Raw genomic sequence first — 20,134 nt, forward strand, 5'->3', positions numbered from 1 at the left:
ACGGGGAAAATCCAGCATCCCAACCCAAGGTCTTGCCACCTCACGCCCTGGTGTTTGGATGGGCATCAGACACAACGCTCATGTTTGGCCCCTGATCAAATTATCCTTAACCAAAGTAGGGAAGGTTCTACTAGAACCTGCTACCTGGCTAAATGGAGACATTTCTTGGCCTGGGCACAACTACACCAACATTCTCCAGCCACTGCAAGTATCCTGGTCATTTTAGATTAATCTCCTGTCTTTGAAGACCTCGGGTCTCTCCCTTTATTCGCTGCAAGAGCGCCTAGCAGTGATTAGTGCATTCCTCCCTCCGGTGGAGGGACGTTACATCTTACTCACCCAACTATAGTATGGTTTATGAAAGACCTAATCAGGACCTTCCCACCAGTGGTTAAACCAACACCTCAATGGGGCCTTAATCTTGTCCTGTCAAGACTCACCAGTCCTCCTTTCGAACCCATGGTGACATGTTCCATGCCCCCACCTGTCCATGACGGTAGCATTTTTGTGGCTGTCTCTTCAGCCAAGAGGGTTGGTGAACTCAGAGCCGTCCTGGTGGACTCTTTTTTCACAAGAAAAAGGTCCCTCTTCACCTACACCCTAAGTTTCTCCTTCAGGTGGATTCTGAGTTCCACATCCATCAAACTGTTCACTTACTTCTACTTGCAATGGACCAAACCTATTAGAAAACCACTGAGACGTTCTATCACCATTGCAGAAAGATCACATGGACAAGCTACATCGTCCCAGAACATTTCTAAGTGGGTTTCAGGACGCATCCTACAGTGCTACAGGGTAGCAAAAATCCCTCCCTCCAGATCCACAGTTCACTCCATGAGAGTGCAGGCTGCCTCCAGGGCATCCCTATGTCACAAGACACCTGCAGGGAAGCCTCTATAGTTCTGTCCACATGTTCGCGACACATGGCACTTTAGTTCATGCCTCTGCTGTGGATGCAGCAGTGGAACCTGCAGTGCTGCAAGCATATTTACTACAAGCTTCCTCACACCCACCTCTAGTCTCAGCACTGCTTGCCAGTCACCCATCGGTGGAAGATACATAGGGACCATCTCTTGAAGAAGTGGGCTTTACTTACTTAACTGCAAGTTCTTTGAGATGTGTGGTCCCCATATGAATTCCACTGCCTGCCCTCCATCCCCTCTGCTTTGGATCATGTGGGATTGCAATAAGAAGAGGAACTGGACAAGTTTGACCCGCATTGTCTCTTCTATCCTCTGTAGGGAGTATGAGGAGATCTGTGGTGCATGTGTGGGCCAACAGACACTGCTTGTAAGAATTTCTGGACTCAGGCACATGGCGCACATGCATACCCATGTGTGGAATATAGATAGAGACCACAGATCTCAAAAGAACTCCCAGTTACAATAAGTAACCTCCATTTCTTCCATAGGTTGTTGAAGTTCCTTCCCTAACAGAATAACATTAAAAGTACCACTCCAGGGACCCACTAATACCTCCTTAAATACTTTGTAAAATTCAGCTGGGAAGCCACTAAGGTTTTAGAGTTTTACCACTTTTGATATTTGCTACTGCATCTAAAATTTCTTCTTCTTCTGTTATTTCTTTATCTAAAGTTTCTTTATCAATTTTATTTATATTTGGCAAGTCTGAAACTTCCAGATATTTTTCAGTAACTTCAGAATTTGGAGTATCTGACGTATAGAGGTTTTTATAGTAAGTGGCAAAAGTAGCACATATTTCTTTAGGGTGTGTAATTATCCTTTACTGATTGTTTTTAATTGATGGAATAATATTTGATCTTTAATCTGTTTAAGCTTTTGAGCCCAGAGTTTATCACATTTATTCCCTTTTTTCATAAAACATCTGCGTTGAATACCGAAGAGCATTTTCAGTGGCATCTGTTATCAACATACTGAATTTCCCTTTCATATTAGTTAGTTGTGCATATGCTTTTTTTTAACCTACATTTTTATGAATGGCTTTTAAACTTGGTATCTCCTGTTCTAGTTTTATTTTTTTCTTGAGCTCTTTCTTTTTTCAGTTGAAAGATTCTGCTTACTAACTGGCCCCTAAATATTGCTTCACTTGCCTCCCAGAGAAGACCTCTTTTTTTTTTTATATTGTCAGTATATTTATTTGAAAGTATTGAACAATGGCTGCAACTTGACCTTTGTCCTGGAGAAGTAAGCAGTTCATTTTCCCAAAAAGTGATTTTTGGGGACCATCCCAGCCATCAAGTATTATTTTCAATGGTGCACAATCTGACCATGTAATGGTGCCAATTTCTGCAGTTCTTGTCTGCTTTATTAAGAATTTAGAGATTAACATTAAATCTATTCTAGTACACAACTGATGAGGGTGTGAATGAAATATGTAATTCCGTACCCTGGGTGCCATTCTCTCCAGCAAACTGAGAGATTCAATTGTAGGCACAGAGACGTCAATGCTGCACCTTCGTCCCTATCCACCTTGGCTTTTTTATCCCACCTGTCCCAATAAGAATCAATGTGCAACTGAAGTCTCCTCCAAGTATAATTTCCCCTTCCCCAAAGCATTGCTGTATTTTAAAGAAGTCCTTAAAGAAGGTTTTTTTGTTTTGCTTGGGAGCATACACTGAGCCACTGTTATTAATAACCCAGCAATTGTGCCCTTCAATAAGATAATCTATCCCTCTTTATCCTGAAATTGATCTTTAATCTAAAAAGGTACATGTTTAACAAATATCATGCCCACTCCTCTCTTCTTTTCTTTAGCTGAAGCAAAAAATGTCTGCGGAAACCAATAACCTTCCATGTTCATAATTTGCTCCCTCCTCATAGGCTTTAAGGCCAGAAGGGACCATCATGATCATCTAGTCTGACCTCCTGCACATAGACCCATAACCTCTCGCTGAGTTACTGAAATCCTCAAATCATGATTTAAAGACTTCCAGTTACAGTGAATTCACCATTTACACTAGTTTAAACCTGCAAGTGAGACGTGCCCCATGCTGCAGAGGAAGGCAACCCTCCCCCCGCCTCACGCCTCCCACACAAAGTCTCTGCCAGTCTGACTTGGAGAAACATTCCTTTTTGACCCCAGATATGGCAATTACTTGGACCCTGAGCATTTTGTCAAGACCCACCAGCCAGACACCTGGGAAAAATTCTCTGTAGTAATTCAGAGCTCTTCCCCTCTAGTGTCCCATCACTGGCTGTTGGAGATATTTGCTGCTGGCAGTCACAGATCGGCTACGTGCCATTGTAGGCCGTCCCATCATACCACCCCCTCCATAAATGTATCAAGCTGAGTCTTGAAGCCAGTTAGGTTTTTTGTCCCCACTGCTCCCCTTGGAAGGCTGTTCCAGAACTTCACTCTGATGGTTGGAAACCTTTGCCTAATTTCAAGCCTAAACTTGTTGATGGCCAGTTTATATCCATTTGTTCTTGTGTCCACATTGGCACTTAACTCCAATAATTCCTCTCCCTCCCTGGTATTTATCCCTCTGATGTATTTATAGAGAGCAATCATATCTCCCCTCAGCCTTCTTTTGGTTAGGTCCACCAATTTGGTCCTATTAAGCTATTTGAGTTTGACTTCCCCTTCGGATGTGGTAATTTCTACTTCCATACCCTCATTACATTAGCTACCCTGCTACTGTCCTTAAGCTTCTTATTACCCTTATTAGAAACTGAGGCAAAATATTTGTTTAGGTGTTGGGACATGCCTAGGTTATCTTTCATCTCTACCCCAGTATTTATTGCTCGTCGCAGTGCTTAGTGGTCCCACTTCTTCTTTCCATGTTTTCTTATTTATATTGCTAAAGAACCTTTTACTATTGGTTTTAATTCTCTTTGCAAGGTACAACTCTGATTGGCTTTTGGCAGAACTCTTTTTCCCCACACTGTCTGACCTCGGAGAGATGGCTTACTTTGCTGACCCATCCCATCTTCTATTCCTTGGAGGCTTTCATCTTTCTCTTAATCACCTGTTTGAGATGCTTGCTCATCCAGCATGGTCTGCAACCCTTCCCTACAATTTTTTTGCCCTTGCTTGGGATTCAGGCTTCAGATAGCTTCCACAACTTTGTCTTAAAGTAATTCCAAGCCTCCTCTACGTTCAGATCCTTGAGTTCTTCAGTCAAGTCCACTTCTCTAGCTAATTCCCTTTATTTTTTAAAGTTTGCCCTTTTGAAATCAAGGACCCTCGTTGCAGGTCTGTTTTTGTTTATCCTTCCATCTAGTTTTAACTGAATTAACTCATAATCACTTGAACCAAGGTTGCAACCTACAACCATTTCCTCTATGAGGTCCTAACTATTCACCAATAACCAATCTAAAATGGCATCATCTTTTTCGTTGGTTCAGTGTCTATTTGTTGAAGAAATCTGTCGGCTATCACCTCCAGGAAAATCTGAGCCCTACCATTATCAATTGCATTTGTTCTCCAATCTATATCTGGGAAATTAAAGTCTCCCATAATCACACAATTCCCTGTAGTATTTATTTCATTAAAAACATTAAACAGGTCTCTCTCCATACCCAGATCAGACCCTGGGTGTTTGTAGTACACCCCAAGCACTATCTCAGAGGTAGCTTTCTTCCCCAAAGTGATTTTGATCCAAACAGACTCTGTTCTATCCATTCTCTCACTTCTAATTTCTTTACAGTCTACCTTGTCATTAATATACTATATTGCTATGCTCCCATCTTTACCTTTATTCCGGTCTTTCCTGAACAGCACACACTCTTCGACACCTGTGTTCCTGTCATGATGACTGTTCCACCACGTTCCTGTTACCCCTATAATATCTGGTTTCATTTCCTGCACCAGTAGAGCTAGTTCTTCCATTTTACACCCAGGAAAAACGTACTAAAGTGCGCTCCTTGCATTGGTGTACAAACATCCTAGTTGTTTCTGCTTGGCTTAGCCCAGATTCGTCACCTGATTAGGTACAGTCAGGTTACTTCCAGTATCGCCTATCCGACAGTTAGTGTCATTGGTATTGGCACTCTTTCCTCTTTTTGTCCGTTCTCATAGCCGCTACCGTTCCTTTCTCCATTGCTGCATTCTCACTTTCTGTATTTTCCTCCCAGTCAGTATTAGAATCAGGCGTGGAGATTACATGAGCATCTCCCAACCATCTCCCCAAATTCCTAGTTTAAAGCTCTTTTAATTGGTTGTGCCAACCCCCATCCCAGAAGTCTAGTTCCCTCCCTACTTAGGTGGAGTCCATCCCATGAGAACAGTCTTCTGTCTGTGAATGCCTCCCAGTGGTTGAACACCCCAAAGCCCTCCTTATGCCACCACGGCCTGAACCATCTGTTGATCATCATAATCTTGTCTTGCCTTCACTCTCCTCGTCTAGGGGCAGGTACAATCATACTGAAGGTCATCTGAGCCTCTATTTCTTTAAGCATCTTCCCCAGCCTGGCGTAGTCTGCCTTGATGCTTTCCAACAAGAATCTAGCCCTATCATTTGTTCCCACATGAAGGACAATCAGTGGATTCTTTCCTGCTCCCATTAGGATACTCTTCAGCCTCAGGTCCACAACCCGTATCTTAGCTCCCGGCAGACAGCACACCCTTCTGTTCTCCGGATCAGCTCTGGTGACAGGCCTGTCCATTCTTCTCAGTAGGGAGTCACCAATCACATAAACCTGCCTCTTGCTGGTGTTGGTGTGATTTTCTGGCCTTCCTCTTGTCGTCCCTGGCAATCTTCTGCGAGTCATCCTGTATCCTCCTGGGACTCCAAACTTTGGTTATCTCCACTGATCCTTCTCCTCTTCTTGTAGGATTAGCCACTCTTCTCTTCTTCCTTGCCCTCCCACTTCATGTTACTGCCTGCCTGCAGTGCCCTGCCGCTGTAACGTCTGTAGTGTAGACATAGCCTAAATAATGCTGATTTTTGAAGCTGAAAGAGAGTCTGACTGGGAATCCCCAGTTGTTGTGGATTTCTGCCCTTCTGAGTGCTGATGTAATTTCCCCCACCTCCTATTTTTTTAAGTTAGGGTAGAGAGATTGTGGAAAACTGCAGCTTGTAGCCTTTGAGTATGAGTTCTGAACGTTCTCTGGCTTTTTTCATAATTAAATTTTTTTGCTGATAACCATGAAATTTCACAGTTAGGTCTCTGGGTCTATTAAAAGGCTTAGCTGCGGGGGAGCAGCACTCTATGCGCTCTCTCCACTGTCACCTCTCTCAGAGAGCTCAAATTTAACAATTCCTCAACCACCGTTTTTACATGCCAGATTGGATTTCCTCCTTCAGTGTTTTCAGGTAGTCCCTTAATTCTTGTGTTCCTTCTCTTTCTGTTTTCTGAATCATGCAGTTTAAGCTGCATCTTTCTCTCTTTGCTCCATCTGTGCCATGCGGCTCTGCAGCTCTGTCTCTCTGAGGCCAGTCTCTAGCACAGTGACTTGCTCTTCCAAATCCGTAACTTCCTTCTTTGCTGCTAGACTCTTGGTCCTCTCTCATGGCCTCAAACTCAAGAGATCATCTCCAGAATGTCCAGTTTGGTGGCCATTTGTTTTTTCCGAGCCCTGGCATGGCTGCCAGGTATTCACTTGGAGTCTGAGATTTCTCTCCATGCTGCAAGCTGGAAACACCCTTCTTAGCGAGGTATCTGTGTAAATGTTCAGATTTTTTTGAAGAATCCATTCTCTGCAACTCTCTGCTCTTTTTTTGGGAGGAGAAGGTTAGTCTGTTTCAGGGGTCAATGGAGGCAGATTACTTTGATATCCCCACAGAGCTCAGGCTTCAGGCAGCGATGTTACTGAGGGCCCCTGCTGGTCTCTGACATGGACATTTTACCGTAATTCCTGCTAGGATCCTGGCAGGGTAGTGCAGGCTGCACAGCTTGGAGCTGCCCCGCTGGCTCCCAGCATATGGCCATGGAGCCTGGCCAAGTGTGTGGGGTCCAGAAGGAGAGAGGGAGGGAGCCCTTCACTACTAAGGAGCCAGCCCAAGTGCGATGCACCAGTGCTGACCTGAACTGTCAGGCGGCTCTTTGGTGGTGTGTGCCACAGGAATTGGTGGTCTCTGTCCAGGAGCTCCTGAGCTGGGCCTGCTCACACCCCTGCCCTCACAACTGGTCAGATGCTGAGCTCCCCTCTCCCCCTAGAGATGGTTTCTTGCAGGTCATAGCTGGGGCCCCTAGGTGTGGGAGGGTGCTATGCTGGGCCCAGACATCGGCAAGGGCTGCTGAGCCAGGACCTTTTGCTAGCACTGAGACCACCCTCCAGGCAAGAGGCAGAGGAGTTGTCCCACATTGGCACAGGCTGTAGGGTGCGAGGCTTTGAGGCCATGCCAATGCTAAGGCGAGATGAGACCCAGCACGCTCATTCCTGACGTTTACTTTTCCCGCAGAGACATTAAGTGTGGCACGCTGCATTGCCTGAGTGGGAACAGGACCCCCATTGGAGGGGGTGGCGTCTACTCCCTGTCTCTCGGGGGGGTGACCTGCAAAGCAGCTGTCACTGACAAGGAAGAAACTGATGTGGTGGCGAATCTTGCGCTAGTGCCAACAGGCACCAAGTGTGGGGAGGAAATGGTGAGCACCCTGCACAGGCTGCTGCTATTCTTGTCTGCTGCGCTGGTGACGTGTGCTTGGCTTTGCGGGTGCTGGGGAAGGATGGGTTTTCCATGGGATCTGCTGGAGAGGAGGGGAAGGTCAGGAGCAGGGAGGTAACATAGCTGCTGAGTTGCTGTGAGTGCAGGATGGGTGATGGCAAGGTGCCGTATATACTGTACTGAAAGCATTGTGCCTTCTCATTCCAGGTCTGCTATGCCGGGCGCTGCCAGGACCTCTTGATTTACGGTGCCAAAAACTGCTCTGCAAAGTGCAACGGTCACGGGGTAGGTTCAGGCCATGCAAAGGGCATGGCATCACACAGAGGTGCTGGTATGGCCACGATCCCCTGGGAGTCCTCTGACTGTACAGGACCGACTGTCCCTCAGATCCCCCAGCTGTAACATCGGAGCACTGATTATATTGTAGAGTGCTGGGAGGTGTGTGGGTGAAAGATGCTAAGCATTGTTCCTGACAGGTCTTCGCTCAGACACCCCATGTTTTCTGTGAGTACACACAGCAGACATGAATGTGCTGTGTGCCTCTGCCATGCACTGATGGACCCCTGGGACCATCTCACATGGGTTCTTGGTGCTTCACAGACCTTCCTCTCTATCCATCCACACCCCATTCTGTGTCTGATCTAAGATCTTCTACACTTTCCACAGTATGCATCCGATGAAGTGAGCTGTAGCTCACGAAAGCTTATGCTCCAATAAATTGGTTAGTCTCTAAGGTGCCACAAGTACTCCTTTTCTTTTTGATCTCAGAGCAGCTCTCCCTGTCCTGTAGCACTGCACGTCCCGTGCTTAGTCTGCAGTACCTCGGTGCTGATGTCTCCTCCTGTGATCTGCTGGTAAATGCAGCCTTTCAGCCAGCGACCTGTCATGTTCCCAAGACCCACAGGGTCCATTTGCTATGTCTGTCTGCGCTACTCACGATGTCTCTTTTCATGTCGCGCCATCAAAGACTTGCCTTCCTCAAAGCACATGGTCACAGACCACCCATGGCTGAGCTGTGTGGTCACTGTGTGGTAACAGGGTCCTTGTCCCTGAGAGAGCTCCCGCAGCACTTTGGTTTTCTCAGCAAGTCCACCTTGAAGGAACAGATCAGGCCACATTCCAATGGCCTTGTGCCCTGCCTTTTGCTGGGCACTTTGGTTCAGGGAGCAATTTGGCCCAAGTTGGGAGGGAACATTGTCTGCCGATGAGTTCAGCAGAACTTCCTCTCCTCCAGCAGCTGTGATTGTGGAAGGCCCTGCCCCGGTGGGACATCTGTGAGCTGCTCACAGGTGCTGAGATGGGGTGGCTGGACTGTTCCAGATGCTGGTGCTGAGTGCGACAAACGGGGCACAGCAGCATCACATGCTGTTGCATGTCAGACAGACAGGCACTGTTACTCATACCCTGCTTCAGGAGAACAGGGCTTCTCCTGTCAGTATAATTCACTGGTCCTGATCCTGAGGCCAGAGCAAATATGCAGCAGTTACAAGGCACCCAATCCTGCATGCCTACTCAGTAAAGCCAAACTGCTGCTAAAACCGATGGGAGTGTGACCTGGGTAGAGGCTGCAGGATTGAGCCCAAACCCTCCCATTGTAAAGCACGGTCAGAGTTGCTGCCTGGTCCCTAACTCTGCCGGATTGGATTTCAGATCTGCAATCACAAGCGGGAATGCCACTGTGAGCCCGGCTGGGCTGCGCCCTACTGCGAGCGGAAGCTTTCGGAGATTGCATCAGGTACAGTGCTCACTAGGGCCAGGAGGGCAGGGTTTGGGGTGGACCTGCTGGAGGAAAAAGCTGGGCTGCAGGCAGTAGCAATGTCCTGATGGTGACATCTGATAGGCTGTGTAACACACTCCTTTCAGGAGCTGCTTAGATTGGCCAAAGCACTGAAAAACAGTGGACAGTCTGGCCCTGCCCACCAGGGGCTGGGCTGGGATAGGTGACTGAATTCCCCAAACTGAATCCCTCCCTGATCCCTCTCTCTGGCTCTCGACAGGTGGAAGCAACATGGTTGTGGCAGCCGTGCTGACAGTGGTGGTGCTGGTAGCCATACTGACCATCGGAGGCTTTGTGTTCTACAAAGGCAACGGGAAGAAATACTTCCAGAAAGGGTAAGACTCCCGCTGCTGTACTGTGCTCCCACAGAGCTCAGTCCCCATGGCAGGCAGCTCCTCTGATTTGCTGGGATACACAATAGCCAGATTCCATGGTAAGGAGCAAGCGACAGGCTGATTGGACAGCTGGATGGACAGACTGAATCGATACGGTTGGTTGACTCTCTCCACACCAGTCCACTGGCCGTTAGTACTTGTGCTTGGCTCCAGATATCCAGGTGCTTGTCTGAGTCCTGTGCTGACAGGCAAGTGTCCCCACGCTTTCCCCTGTGCACCTCCCCTACGGCCTGTGGGAGAGAAGAGTTCATTCCCCCATAGCCTATCCAACCCTAGCCCTTCAGCCGAGGCTGCTGACAAGCGGGTCAATTTGTCCCGGTGGTTTTTGTTATTGTGACCTGCACTGACAAGCCCAGCCCTGTGCCAAGAGGAGCCACTGTCTGGCCATCACATGGGAGCTGCTGTTGTTCACAAAGCCTTTGCTTCGGTTCTGCTCTGGGTTCTGATCAGTGACAGGTGTGGGAAGCTGTATTCCCTGAATCCCTGAAATACCACCCCTTCACCCACCCTCTGGAGACCTCGCCGGGCCAGCCCCTCTGGGCTCTTCCTTCCTACATCCCCACTGCCTTCATCTGCTGCCTGCTGGTGGGTGTTTGGTCACTGACCAGCCTGCTCAGGAGGACCCTGGAGGAGCGGGGTGGGTGCAGGTCCTGTCCACTCTTGTTTGACAGCAGGAGTTTCTGATGGGCCTCCCTGCTAAGTGAGCACCCCCTGGAGAGCGTGGTATGGTTCCCAACCCCCTGCAGGGCCCAGTTGTTTGGACTCTCCCTGCAGTGCCATGAGACCCTGTCCCTGTGCTCTCACCAAACAAGGAGCTGCAGGTCCTGGTGCTGACAGGGCCCTGCCAGTGTCCTCTCTAGGCAGGAGGGGAATATTGAGGGTTCTGGGGAGGGGCTGGGCACAGGGCCAAAGAGCTGCTCTCTGTTCTCTGCTGCTCTCGTTCACTCACAACTGCATTTTCTCACCAATGTGCCCTGAGCGATGCCTGGGCCAAGTGTGACACCCCTGACCTGAAGCAGTGGGAGGGTGCAGTAGCTTCTCTGAGGGTGAAAGCCCCTCTTCGTGTTGAACCAGAAAGAGGTGGGCCAATGCTCACCCTCCTTCCTGCCCCAGAGCTGAGAAGCCCCAGCTCAAAGGCCATTTGTGGGAAGTTGCTACATGACTACGAGGAGGGCTTAGAATCGCAGGCCTCCCCGCCCCCGCCCTTGGGTTCTGGTCCCAGCCTGGACATCGTCTGGGGGTTTTAGGGCTTCTTGGGAGGGGCAGGCCAATGGGGAGTTAGATACAACTGGAATGAGAAGTAAACCTGAAGGAGCAGTAATATCCCAGTGTGTGTGTAACAGACTGTGAGGGTGTCCCTCTCCCTCTCCCTGTCCCCTCATCACAGGCTCCTGGAGCTGGGACCACGTGCACTGTAGAGTGTCTGCATAGTGGGGCCCCGATCCTGTCTGGTGCCTCTGGGCATCGGGTTACAATCCGCAGGCGGAGGTTCTGTGGGCTTCAGGGGATTGGCAGTTAGTAGCCATTGTTATAAAAGCAGTAGCTCGATGCCTGGAGTGTCTGCCAAGCACTTGGGATTCTCAGCTGGCCTCTCAGCACCCCAAGGCACAACCACACCTTCGCCGCTGCTATTGCTCACAGCACTTACAGATTGTGAGGTGGCAGAGCCAGGATGTGCCAGAAAGGGAGAGGACTGACAGTGCGAGTGAGCAGCACAGGGCTGGGTTTGCTCCTGTGATTCACAGCTGGACACTCAGCCGTGCGGATGAGCTTACTGCAGTCCCAAGCACACACCCTCTTGGGCTTTTCCCCAGTCAGGCATGAGGAAGCAATCGAGACATACCCTGTCATACCCTGCATGGCAACATACAAGCCCCTTTGTGCCCTCTTCCTGGGAGCACTCTGCATCCAGATTTGGGACAGAGCAGCTAAGCGTGTTCATACAACTGATGGGGCTGTTTCATGCAAAACCTGTGGGATATAAGAATATAGGACACAAGGTTGGAAGGGGCCCCCTGGGGCATAGTGTTCAGTCCCTGGTATCACAGGTAACTCCAGCATCTCATCCGCTTCAGAAACTTATCCAGCTCCATTCTCAAACAAGTTCGGTTTCTTGCCCCCACTGCTCCTGTTGGGAGGCTGTTCCTGAACCTCACCCTCTGATGGTTAGAAACTTTCTTCTCATTTCCAGCCACAATTTGTTCATGGCCAGTTTATCTCTTTTTTTTTACTTGTGCCCACACTGTCCTTTAGCTTCAGTAGCTCTTCCTCCTCCCTGGTGTTTACCCTGATGGATTTGTAGAGAGCAGTCAGAGTCTCTCAGCCTGCATTTTGCTAGGCTCAACAAGCCACGTTCTTGTAATCTCCTCTCATAAAATAGGCCCTTTGTTCCCTGATCATCCTATTAGCTCTTCTCTGCACCAGTTCCAGTGTGGATTCGTCTGTCTCAAACATGGCTGACCCGAACTATACACAGGATTCCAGATGAGGGCTTACCAGTGCCTTGTACAGTAGCATTAATACTTCTCTTTTTGTACTGGAAATGCCTCACCTGATATATATGTGACTTTTTGACAGCTGCATGAGACCATTCCCTCATAACGGAAAATTTGTCAATGGTGTTGGAACTTCCCTATTGATCTCTGCCCAAAGAATCATTTAGGAGCTGCGTGCAGGATAAATGAATGAATCTCTCCTGCCGGTGACTGAGCTGTGTGACTGTGTGCAGCACAGGATGAGTCAGAGACCAAGATGGGGTTGGAGCAGAATCCATTTTAATTTTCCCATTTCCCCTTTTTTAAAAAGAAATTTAAAAAATCATCAGAAATTAACACAGCCCTCCCCCCCACCCTCACCGCCCTCCCAAAACTAAGTCATTCCAGTGCTGCAGCTAGGAAAGGTAATTCACTACTTGCAGCGGCTCTTTGAAAAATAATGCTAAATTAAACTATCATTTAATTGGTAAAATTAAAATGGTCACTACACCCTTTAGAAGTAAGAACCCGTGTTCAGAGGAGTTACAGAATGTGTTGCCCACATTCCAAAATTGGAGAATACACAGTCTCTGGATTCCAAGGTGATGAGTATGGGATAGACAGACTGGCAGACCTGTTAGCTCTACATCTCAGGTAATTGAGGAGTTGAGCTGGTACAAAGTCACTTCAGGCAGAAACAGGAAGAGCACCCAGGTCCACGAACTGTCGTGGGCTTCAGTTATTTTTGCAATAAAGTGATTTAAAATGCTGGGCTTGTTTTTAAAAACTGAAAAAAGAAGAAAATGAACCCCAATGTGCCCAGTAATCAGCATGTAATGGTGATGTCATCATGATCTGTGATGACACAGGGCTGGTTATGCTTTCCAGTCCCTTGGGACACATTTTGAGGTCCTTGATAAACATCCGTCTTTTAAGGTCTGATCTTTTCTATGATATATGGTTTTCCATGAGTAGTGTTGAAAAGTGTATTATTCTCCTTCATCTGTGACGTTTTTAGGGCAAGGTGGCAGCAGGACCCTGGTGAATCCTGGGCTGTTCTGTGCCTCACTGCCAAAGAGCCATTGAGGTGTTCAGCAGACCTCAAAATTGGGGGCCTTTGGGTGAAATCAAACCAGAGGGAAAATATGGCTGTGGCTCTTTTGTGTGTGTGTTTCAGGAGGATTGTGACCACCACCACCAATGGGCTCTCCAACCCCTTGTTTCAAGAGGGAAGCAATACTAGGAACGTGAGGCATGAGCTTCAGAGTTGTGACATCAGCAGCCCAAATCTGATCGCCACAACCTCAGATCTGAAGAGCCCCAGGTCTGTGTACGTGCCCATGACTCCCAGCAGGCCGCCGCCCGAGGTATGTGTGGCCCAGGCAGCCTGGGGAGCAGGAGGGCAGCTCTCGTGGCTGGGGATTTTTACTGGGGAATTCTGGGCTCCTGGCCACTGTGTCCCTGCAATGATGCTGTAGAGAGGGGAGTCAGGCTGCTTCCTATCACCCCTTTGTAACCTCTTCAGTGGACCGTCACTGTCCTTCCCAAGAGCCCTCTGCTGGAGTGGTGGGAATTGCATTTCCACGCCCACACAGGCAGCACAAGGCCCCCGTTACACACCAAGGCAGCACTGTCATACAAGTTACGTGGTTAGGAGCCTGTTCCTGCAGAGCTGGAGGGGAGAACAAACCCAGAATGGTGTGAATCTGAGCACAGGGGTAGGCTAAGGGATGCAGGCTTGGCCCTCTGCGCCTCGGCTTCTCCAGTTGGTGCTTTCTGCTATTGCTAGGCAACTGGGTGCTGTAAGAGCCCCACAGTGGAGCTGGATGCCAAGGATTGATACAGTTCTTTGAGCTGGGGGGATGGTCCCGCAGCTTGGCCGTATTATCTCCCTATAGCCCAGGATGTGTCTGAGCTTCCCCAAGATGCTCCCATTTCCCCAGTTAGTTTGCTCCAGGTTAAAATGTGGGGAAGAAAGAGGACTTTCCACCAGGAGAGGCCCCATAGCACATGCTGAGTGGGTGAGCCTGGGGCTGGGTGAGCTCCAACCGGGGCAGAACTGGATTTGAGGAATGTATCTACCCTCGGAAGGGGGGGACTATGATGGGGCATATAGACCCCACACCGATGAGGTAGGTGCCAGAGAGGGCCTTCCCACCCTCCCGGCCTGGTCCGTCATGTGTGATAGGCAGGAGGCCAGTAAAAGGAAGGAAACTGCAGTTGGCTGTTTGACCTGAGAGCCCCCCATTCAACCAGCACCCCTACTCCTAGCTTCCTTTAGCACCCTCATTACCCCCCAGTTGTCCCGGGGTTACCTCTTCTGCTTCTAGTTCCTCCCCCCATGGCTGTTCCCTTTAGTACCCACCTGCTGAGCTTGGTGCAGTTCCATGTTTGGCCCTGCCCTCTGGTGGATTGCCCTTCGCAATGACACTTCTGATTAGACACTCATTGTTTGCAAATTTGAAAGTAGTTTAATGAGCTAATTTGCATATTTGCAAATACTTTGCAAAATATGAATCTGCACAAAGCTGACAGTGATGCTCTCTGCTCCCGGGGCACCTCTCCTCTGTGCCTGCCATCTGAGAGGGCTGGGGCAGAACAGGAGTCCTGGGCAGGGAAGCTGCAGCGGGGTATGGTGGCGGTGCTGGAGATAGGTATGGGTGATGGGGTTGCAGCCTTGGCAGTGTCTGGAGTCAGGTTGGGATGACGGTCCACGTGATGTGGGGGACATGGCTTGTGTGGGCTGGCAGGCATGAACTGGGAGTTCAGCAGGCAGAAATGGCTGAGGGGCTGGCTGGGTGCTGCATTAGTTGGGGAGGTTCATTAACTAAGTGGTAAGGGGTGAGCTGCATGAACTAAATTTCCTTTGGTGCCTCCTGGGGGAGTGGAAGGGCAGATCCCCTCGCTAACTGTTCCCATCACTCTGGGCAGGGACCCCCAAAGCACCCTGCACCTGAACTCCAAGGAGAGCTCCATATGCCGAACATGCTCTGCCCCAAAGGCTGATTACCATGGCTACCAGTCTGTAGGGCTATTCTCTTGGCTGGATCGGGCAGGGCATTTTGGCCGCATGTGTCAGGGCTGCCTCCTCCAATTCTCCCAGCAAGAAATCACCTTCCAGACGGGTTTGAACCTGGGCAGTGTTTATTGGCTCTCGCTTGTGTCACAACAAACCCCGGTGTCCCCAGTGTGGCTGTGTGTTGCTCACGACTGGTGCTGGAGCCTGCAAGACATCTGCCTGCTGCCAACCCTAATGACAGGGCATTCCTGGATTGTCCATTAGGGTTAGATGGACTCTGCTCTGCTCTGGGCTGGCAGCTCGTTGGCCTGAGTAGCTGGGTATGCTGGGTCAGCCCCCAACATCACTCAAGGTGGGCTGGGCCGCACCATGTGGGATTGGGTAGGCGTCTCTCCACTCAGGCTGGGCTGAGCTGGACTGGGTGTCTCTCCACTTAGGGTGGGTTGAGCTGGACGATAGTGGGATGGGGTGCGTCTGTCCATTCTGGGCAGACTAGGATGGGGTGGGCATCTTTTCACTTGGGGTGGGCTGGAATGGGATGGCCATCTCTCCACTCTGGACGGGTTGGGCTGGGTCATGGCAAGATGGAGCGGGTGTCTCTCTACTCGGACTGGGTTGGGTCATGCCAGGATGAAGTGGGCATCCCTCCACACAGGAAGGGGTGTGCTGGGCCATGGCGGGATGGGATGGGGTGGGCATATGTTCACTTGGGGTGGGTTGGGCTGGGCCATGGCAGGATGGGGCGGATGTTTCTCCGTTTGGGGCAGACTGAGCTGGGCTGGGGTGCGGGGGGGATCTCCCCATTTGAGGTAGGACACTGTCTGTTGGGTTCGCTTTGGGTTCCAGTCACGCTTTTCGCAGGGAGAGGGGTAAACACACTGGTTGATGAGAAGCAAATAATTTTTACTTGTTCCTTCTCAGCCTCCTGCGGTGGCCAGTAGTGCCTGTCAGAGTTCGCTAGCGTATCCAGCCAAACCTGTGCAGGTAAGTGACTGGCCTGGGACTGCTGTGTCTGATGTTACTGCTTTGCTGTCAAATGCCTGAGACAGTCACAGCTGCACTCTTAGCAGCAGTCTGCTGAATACCCCTCATGGCAGCTGAGCTGACTGCAATGAATCCAGGGGCCTGGAGTCACCGCTGTGGCCCTGACTGTGTGACCCTGCACAGCTCACTTGGGCTGCTCTGTGCTCTTGCTCTCAGATCTGGTGGCGGAGAGTTGACCGTGCTCCGTGGTGAAGGGACGTAGCGCTGGAGGGAGCTGTGTGTGGAAATGCCTGTGTTCTAGCATAGACTTTCTGTGGATGCCCCAACTGGAGAGCACAGCGTTCTTCTTCGAGTAGTGTCCCTGTGGGTACTCCACTTCAGATGGGCATGCGCCCCGTGTGCCTTCGAGCAGAGATTTGCAGTGTGTCCGTGCATGCTACACTGCCTCATGCCTCACACCGAGACTATAGGATTGTGCGAGTGAACCACCTTCAGTTCTTCCTCAATTACCTCAGCCTGAGCTGGAGCTTTCATGTGTCCACCTTTGGTGTGTGCCACGGCTATACCTTTTTTCCCCTAGCTGCTAGTTTAGTTTTAGATATTTCAGTTTAGATTATCTTAGTTTAATAGTTAAGAGACTTAGTTTTGTTCCTCGCCCTTCCCTCTGGGAAGCCTTGTCTTCCTTGGACACTGCCTCAAACACTGCCTCTCTCGCCAGGAGGGAAGCCCAGTTAGCGAAGGTCACTCAAACTGTGGTCTCTGCCTTGGAGAGTTACATGACCCTCAGAAGTGTAACTTCTGTCTGGCCCTTAAATTCAGAGTGAGGGAGAACTAGGAGATGAAGTTTAGACTACTAATGATGGAGCACTGCCCTTTGCCCCACTTCAGAACCAGATCAGAAGGACACCTCCCCGTACACCAATCTCTGGGCAGATTCAGTGCCTCTTTGACCTCGGGTCAGCTCTCTCCCAGGAAGGGAAAATCTCCAAAGACCTCCTAAAAGGGTCACAGGAAAAGTGGTTCCAACTCCCTTCATTAGGAGCCTTTAGATAAGAACATAAGAATGGCCATACTGGGACAGACCAATGGTCCATCTAGCCCAGTATCCTGTCTTCTGACAGTGGCCAGTGCCAGATGCTTCAGAGGGAATTAACAGAACATAGCAATTATTTAATGATCCATTCCTTGTCATCCAGTCCCACCATCTGGCAGTAAGAGACTTAGGGACATAGAGAGCATGGGTTGCATTCTTAACCATGTTGGCTAATAGCTATTGTGGGACCAATCCTCTATGAATTTACCTAATTTTTTTTAACCCAGTTATACTTTGGCCTTCACAGGCATCCCCTGGTAGTGAGTTCCACAGGTTGACTGTGTGTTGTGGGAAACGGTACTTACTTTTGTGTGTTTTAAACCTGCTGCCTATTCATTTCCTGTGTTACATGAAGGAGTAAATAACACTTCCTTATTCCCTTTCTCCGCACCATTTATGATTTTATAGACCTCTCTCCTATCCCCTCAGTCATCTCTTTTCTAAGATGAACAGTCCCAGTCTTTTTAATCTCTCCTCATATGGAAGCTGTTCCATACCCCCAGTCATTTTTGTAGCCCTTCTCTTTATCCTTTCCAATCCTAATATATATTTTTTGACTTGGGGAGACCAGAACTGCATGCAGTATTCAAGGTGTGGGCGTACCATGGATTTATATAGTGGCATTATGATATTTTCTGTCTTATTATCTATCCCTTTCCTAATGGTTCATAGCATTCTATTAGCTTTTCTGATTGCTGCTGCACATTGAACAGATGTTTTCGGAGAATTATCCACAGTGACCCAAGAGCTCTTTCTTGAGTGGCAACAGCTAATTTAGACCCCATCATTTTGTATGTTTAGTTGGGAATATGTTTTCCAATGTGCATTACTTTGCATTTATCAACATGGAATTTCATCAGCCATTTTTTTGCCCAATCACCCAGTTTGTAAGATCTCTTTGTAACTCTTCAGTCTGCTTTGGACTTCAGTATCTTGAGTAATTTTGTGTCAACTGCAAACTGTGCCACCTTGCTGTCTACCTCTTTTTCCAGATCATTTATGAATATGTTGAACAGCACTGGTCCCAGTACAGACCCCTGGGGAACTCTGCTATTTACCTCTCTCCATTCTGTAAACTGATCATTTATTCCTATCCTTTGTTTCCTATCTTTTAACCAGTTTCTGATTCATGAGAGGACTTTCCCTCTTATCCCATGACTGCTTACTTTTCTTAAGAGTCTTTGTTGAGGAACCTTGTTAAGGGCTTTCTGAAAGTCCAAGTGCACTATGTCCACTGAATCACCTTGTCCACATGTTTGTTGATCCCCTCAAAAAAATCTAATAGATTGGGGAGGCATGATTTTCCCTTTATAAAAGCTGTATTGACTCCTCCCCAACAAATCGTTTTCAACTATGTGTCTGATAATTCTCTGTAGTTTCAACCAATTTGCCTGATACTGAAGTTAGTCTTACCGGCCTGTAATTGACAGGATCGCTTCTGGAGCCGTTTTAAAAATCAACATTACATTAGCTATCCTCAAGTCATCCAATACGGAGGCTGATTTATGCGATAGGTTACTAATTGCACTTAGTAGTTCTGCAATTTCATATCTGAGTTCCTTCAGAACTCTTGTGTGAATCCCACCTGGTCCTGGTGACTTACTGCTGTTTTATTTATCAATTTGTTCCAAAATCTCCTCTATCAACACCTCAATAAGAACATAAGAGCGGCCATACTGGGTCAGACCAAAGGTCCATCTTGCCCAGTATCCTGTCTTCTGACAGTGGCCAATGCCAGGTGCCCCAGAGGGAAGGAACAGAACAGGCAATCATCCAGCGATCCATCCCCTGTCGCCCATTCCCAGCTTCTGGCAAACAGAGGCTAGGGACACCATCCCTGCCCATCCTGGCTAATAGCCACTGATGGACCTATCCATCTGGGACAGTTCCTCAGATTTGTCACCGAAAAAGAATGGCTCAGATTTGGGAATCTCCCTCACATCCTCTGCAGTGAAGACCCATGCAAAGAATTAATTTAGGTTCTCCACAACAGCTTTGTCTTCCTTGAGTGCTGTTTTAACATCTCAATCTTTTAGTGGCCCCATTGATCTTTGGGCAGGCTTCCTGCTTCTGCAGTACTTTTTTTAAAAGGGGCTAGATTCACCAAATGGCTGGAGGAGGAGATGGTCTAGTGCCCCCCCCTTTATAATCATTACCCTAATGGTTAGAGCATGTCCCTGTGGGGCAGGAGACCCAGGTTTGAACCTCTCAATCTAGAATAGGCTCTGAACCTGGGTCTCACCCTCCCAGGGGAGTGCGCTAACCACTGGGCTGTGGGCAGTGGGGGGTGGGGGTTCTCAGTCTAACCTGTTGAAGCCGTTCTGCTTTGTTTAAAATACTGGAGGGGTCAATGGGGCAGGGACTAGCCCCTGGGTCTGCCTCCTCCCAGGCGAGCACCCAGCTATCAGAATTGTAGGACTGGAAGGGACCTTGAGACGTCTTCTAGCACTCAGGGCAGGACTACGTATTATCTAGACCATCTCTGACAGGTGTTTGTCTAACTTGCTCTTAAAAATCTCCAGTGATGAAGATTCCACAACTTCCCTAGGCTATTTATTCCAGAGCTTAACCACCCTACCAGGGAGTTTTTCCTAATGTCCAACCTAAACTGCTCTTGCTTCAATTTAAGCCATTTGCTGCTTGCTCTATCCTCAGAGGTTAACGAGAACAATTTTTCTCCCTCCTCCTTGTAACAACCTTTCATGTACTTGAAAACTCTTATCATGTCCCCCCTTGGTCTTCTCTTTTCCAGACTAAACAAACCTAATTTTTTTCAATCTTCCCTCACTGGTCATGTTTTCTAGACCTTTAATAATTTCTGTTGCTGTTCTCTGGATTGTCTCCAATTTGTCCACATCTTT

The 20,134-nt window shown here is 48.8% G+C and overlaps 1 protein-coding gene across 1 annotated transcript in view; it reads left to right on the plus strand.

Annotated features, from left to right (window-relative positions):
- ADAM8 (ADAM metallopeptidase domain 8) overlaps positions 1-20,134 on the plus strand; it is a 97,021-nt gene that overhangs the window by 72,225 nt on the left and 4,662 nt on the right. The window contains exons 16-21 of the mRNA XM_084635583.1: positions 7,328-7,511; positions 7,739-7,816; positions 9,182-9,266; positions 9,529-9,643; positions 13,355-13,544; positions 16,118-16,180. Of these exons, the coding sequence (XP_084491709.1) occupies positions 7,328-7,511; positions 7,739-7,816; positions 9,182-9,266; positions 9,529-9,643; positions 13,355-13,544; positions 16,118-16,180 (715 nt within the window). The remainder of the gene's footprint in view (positions 1-7,327; positions 7,512-7,738; positions 7,817-9,181; positions 9,267-9,528; positions 9,644-13,354; positions 13,545-16,117; positions 16,181-20,134) is intronic.

This window comes from Lepidochelys olivacea (assembly GCF_965140295.1).
Source record: "Lepidochelys olivacea isolate rLepOli2 genome assembly, chromosome: 7".
Taxonomy (NCBI): domain Eukaryota; kingdom Metazoa; phylum Chordata; order Testudines; family Cheloniidae; genus Lepidochelys; species Lepidochelys olivacea.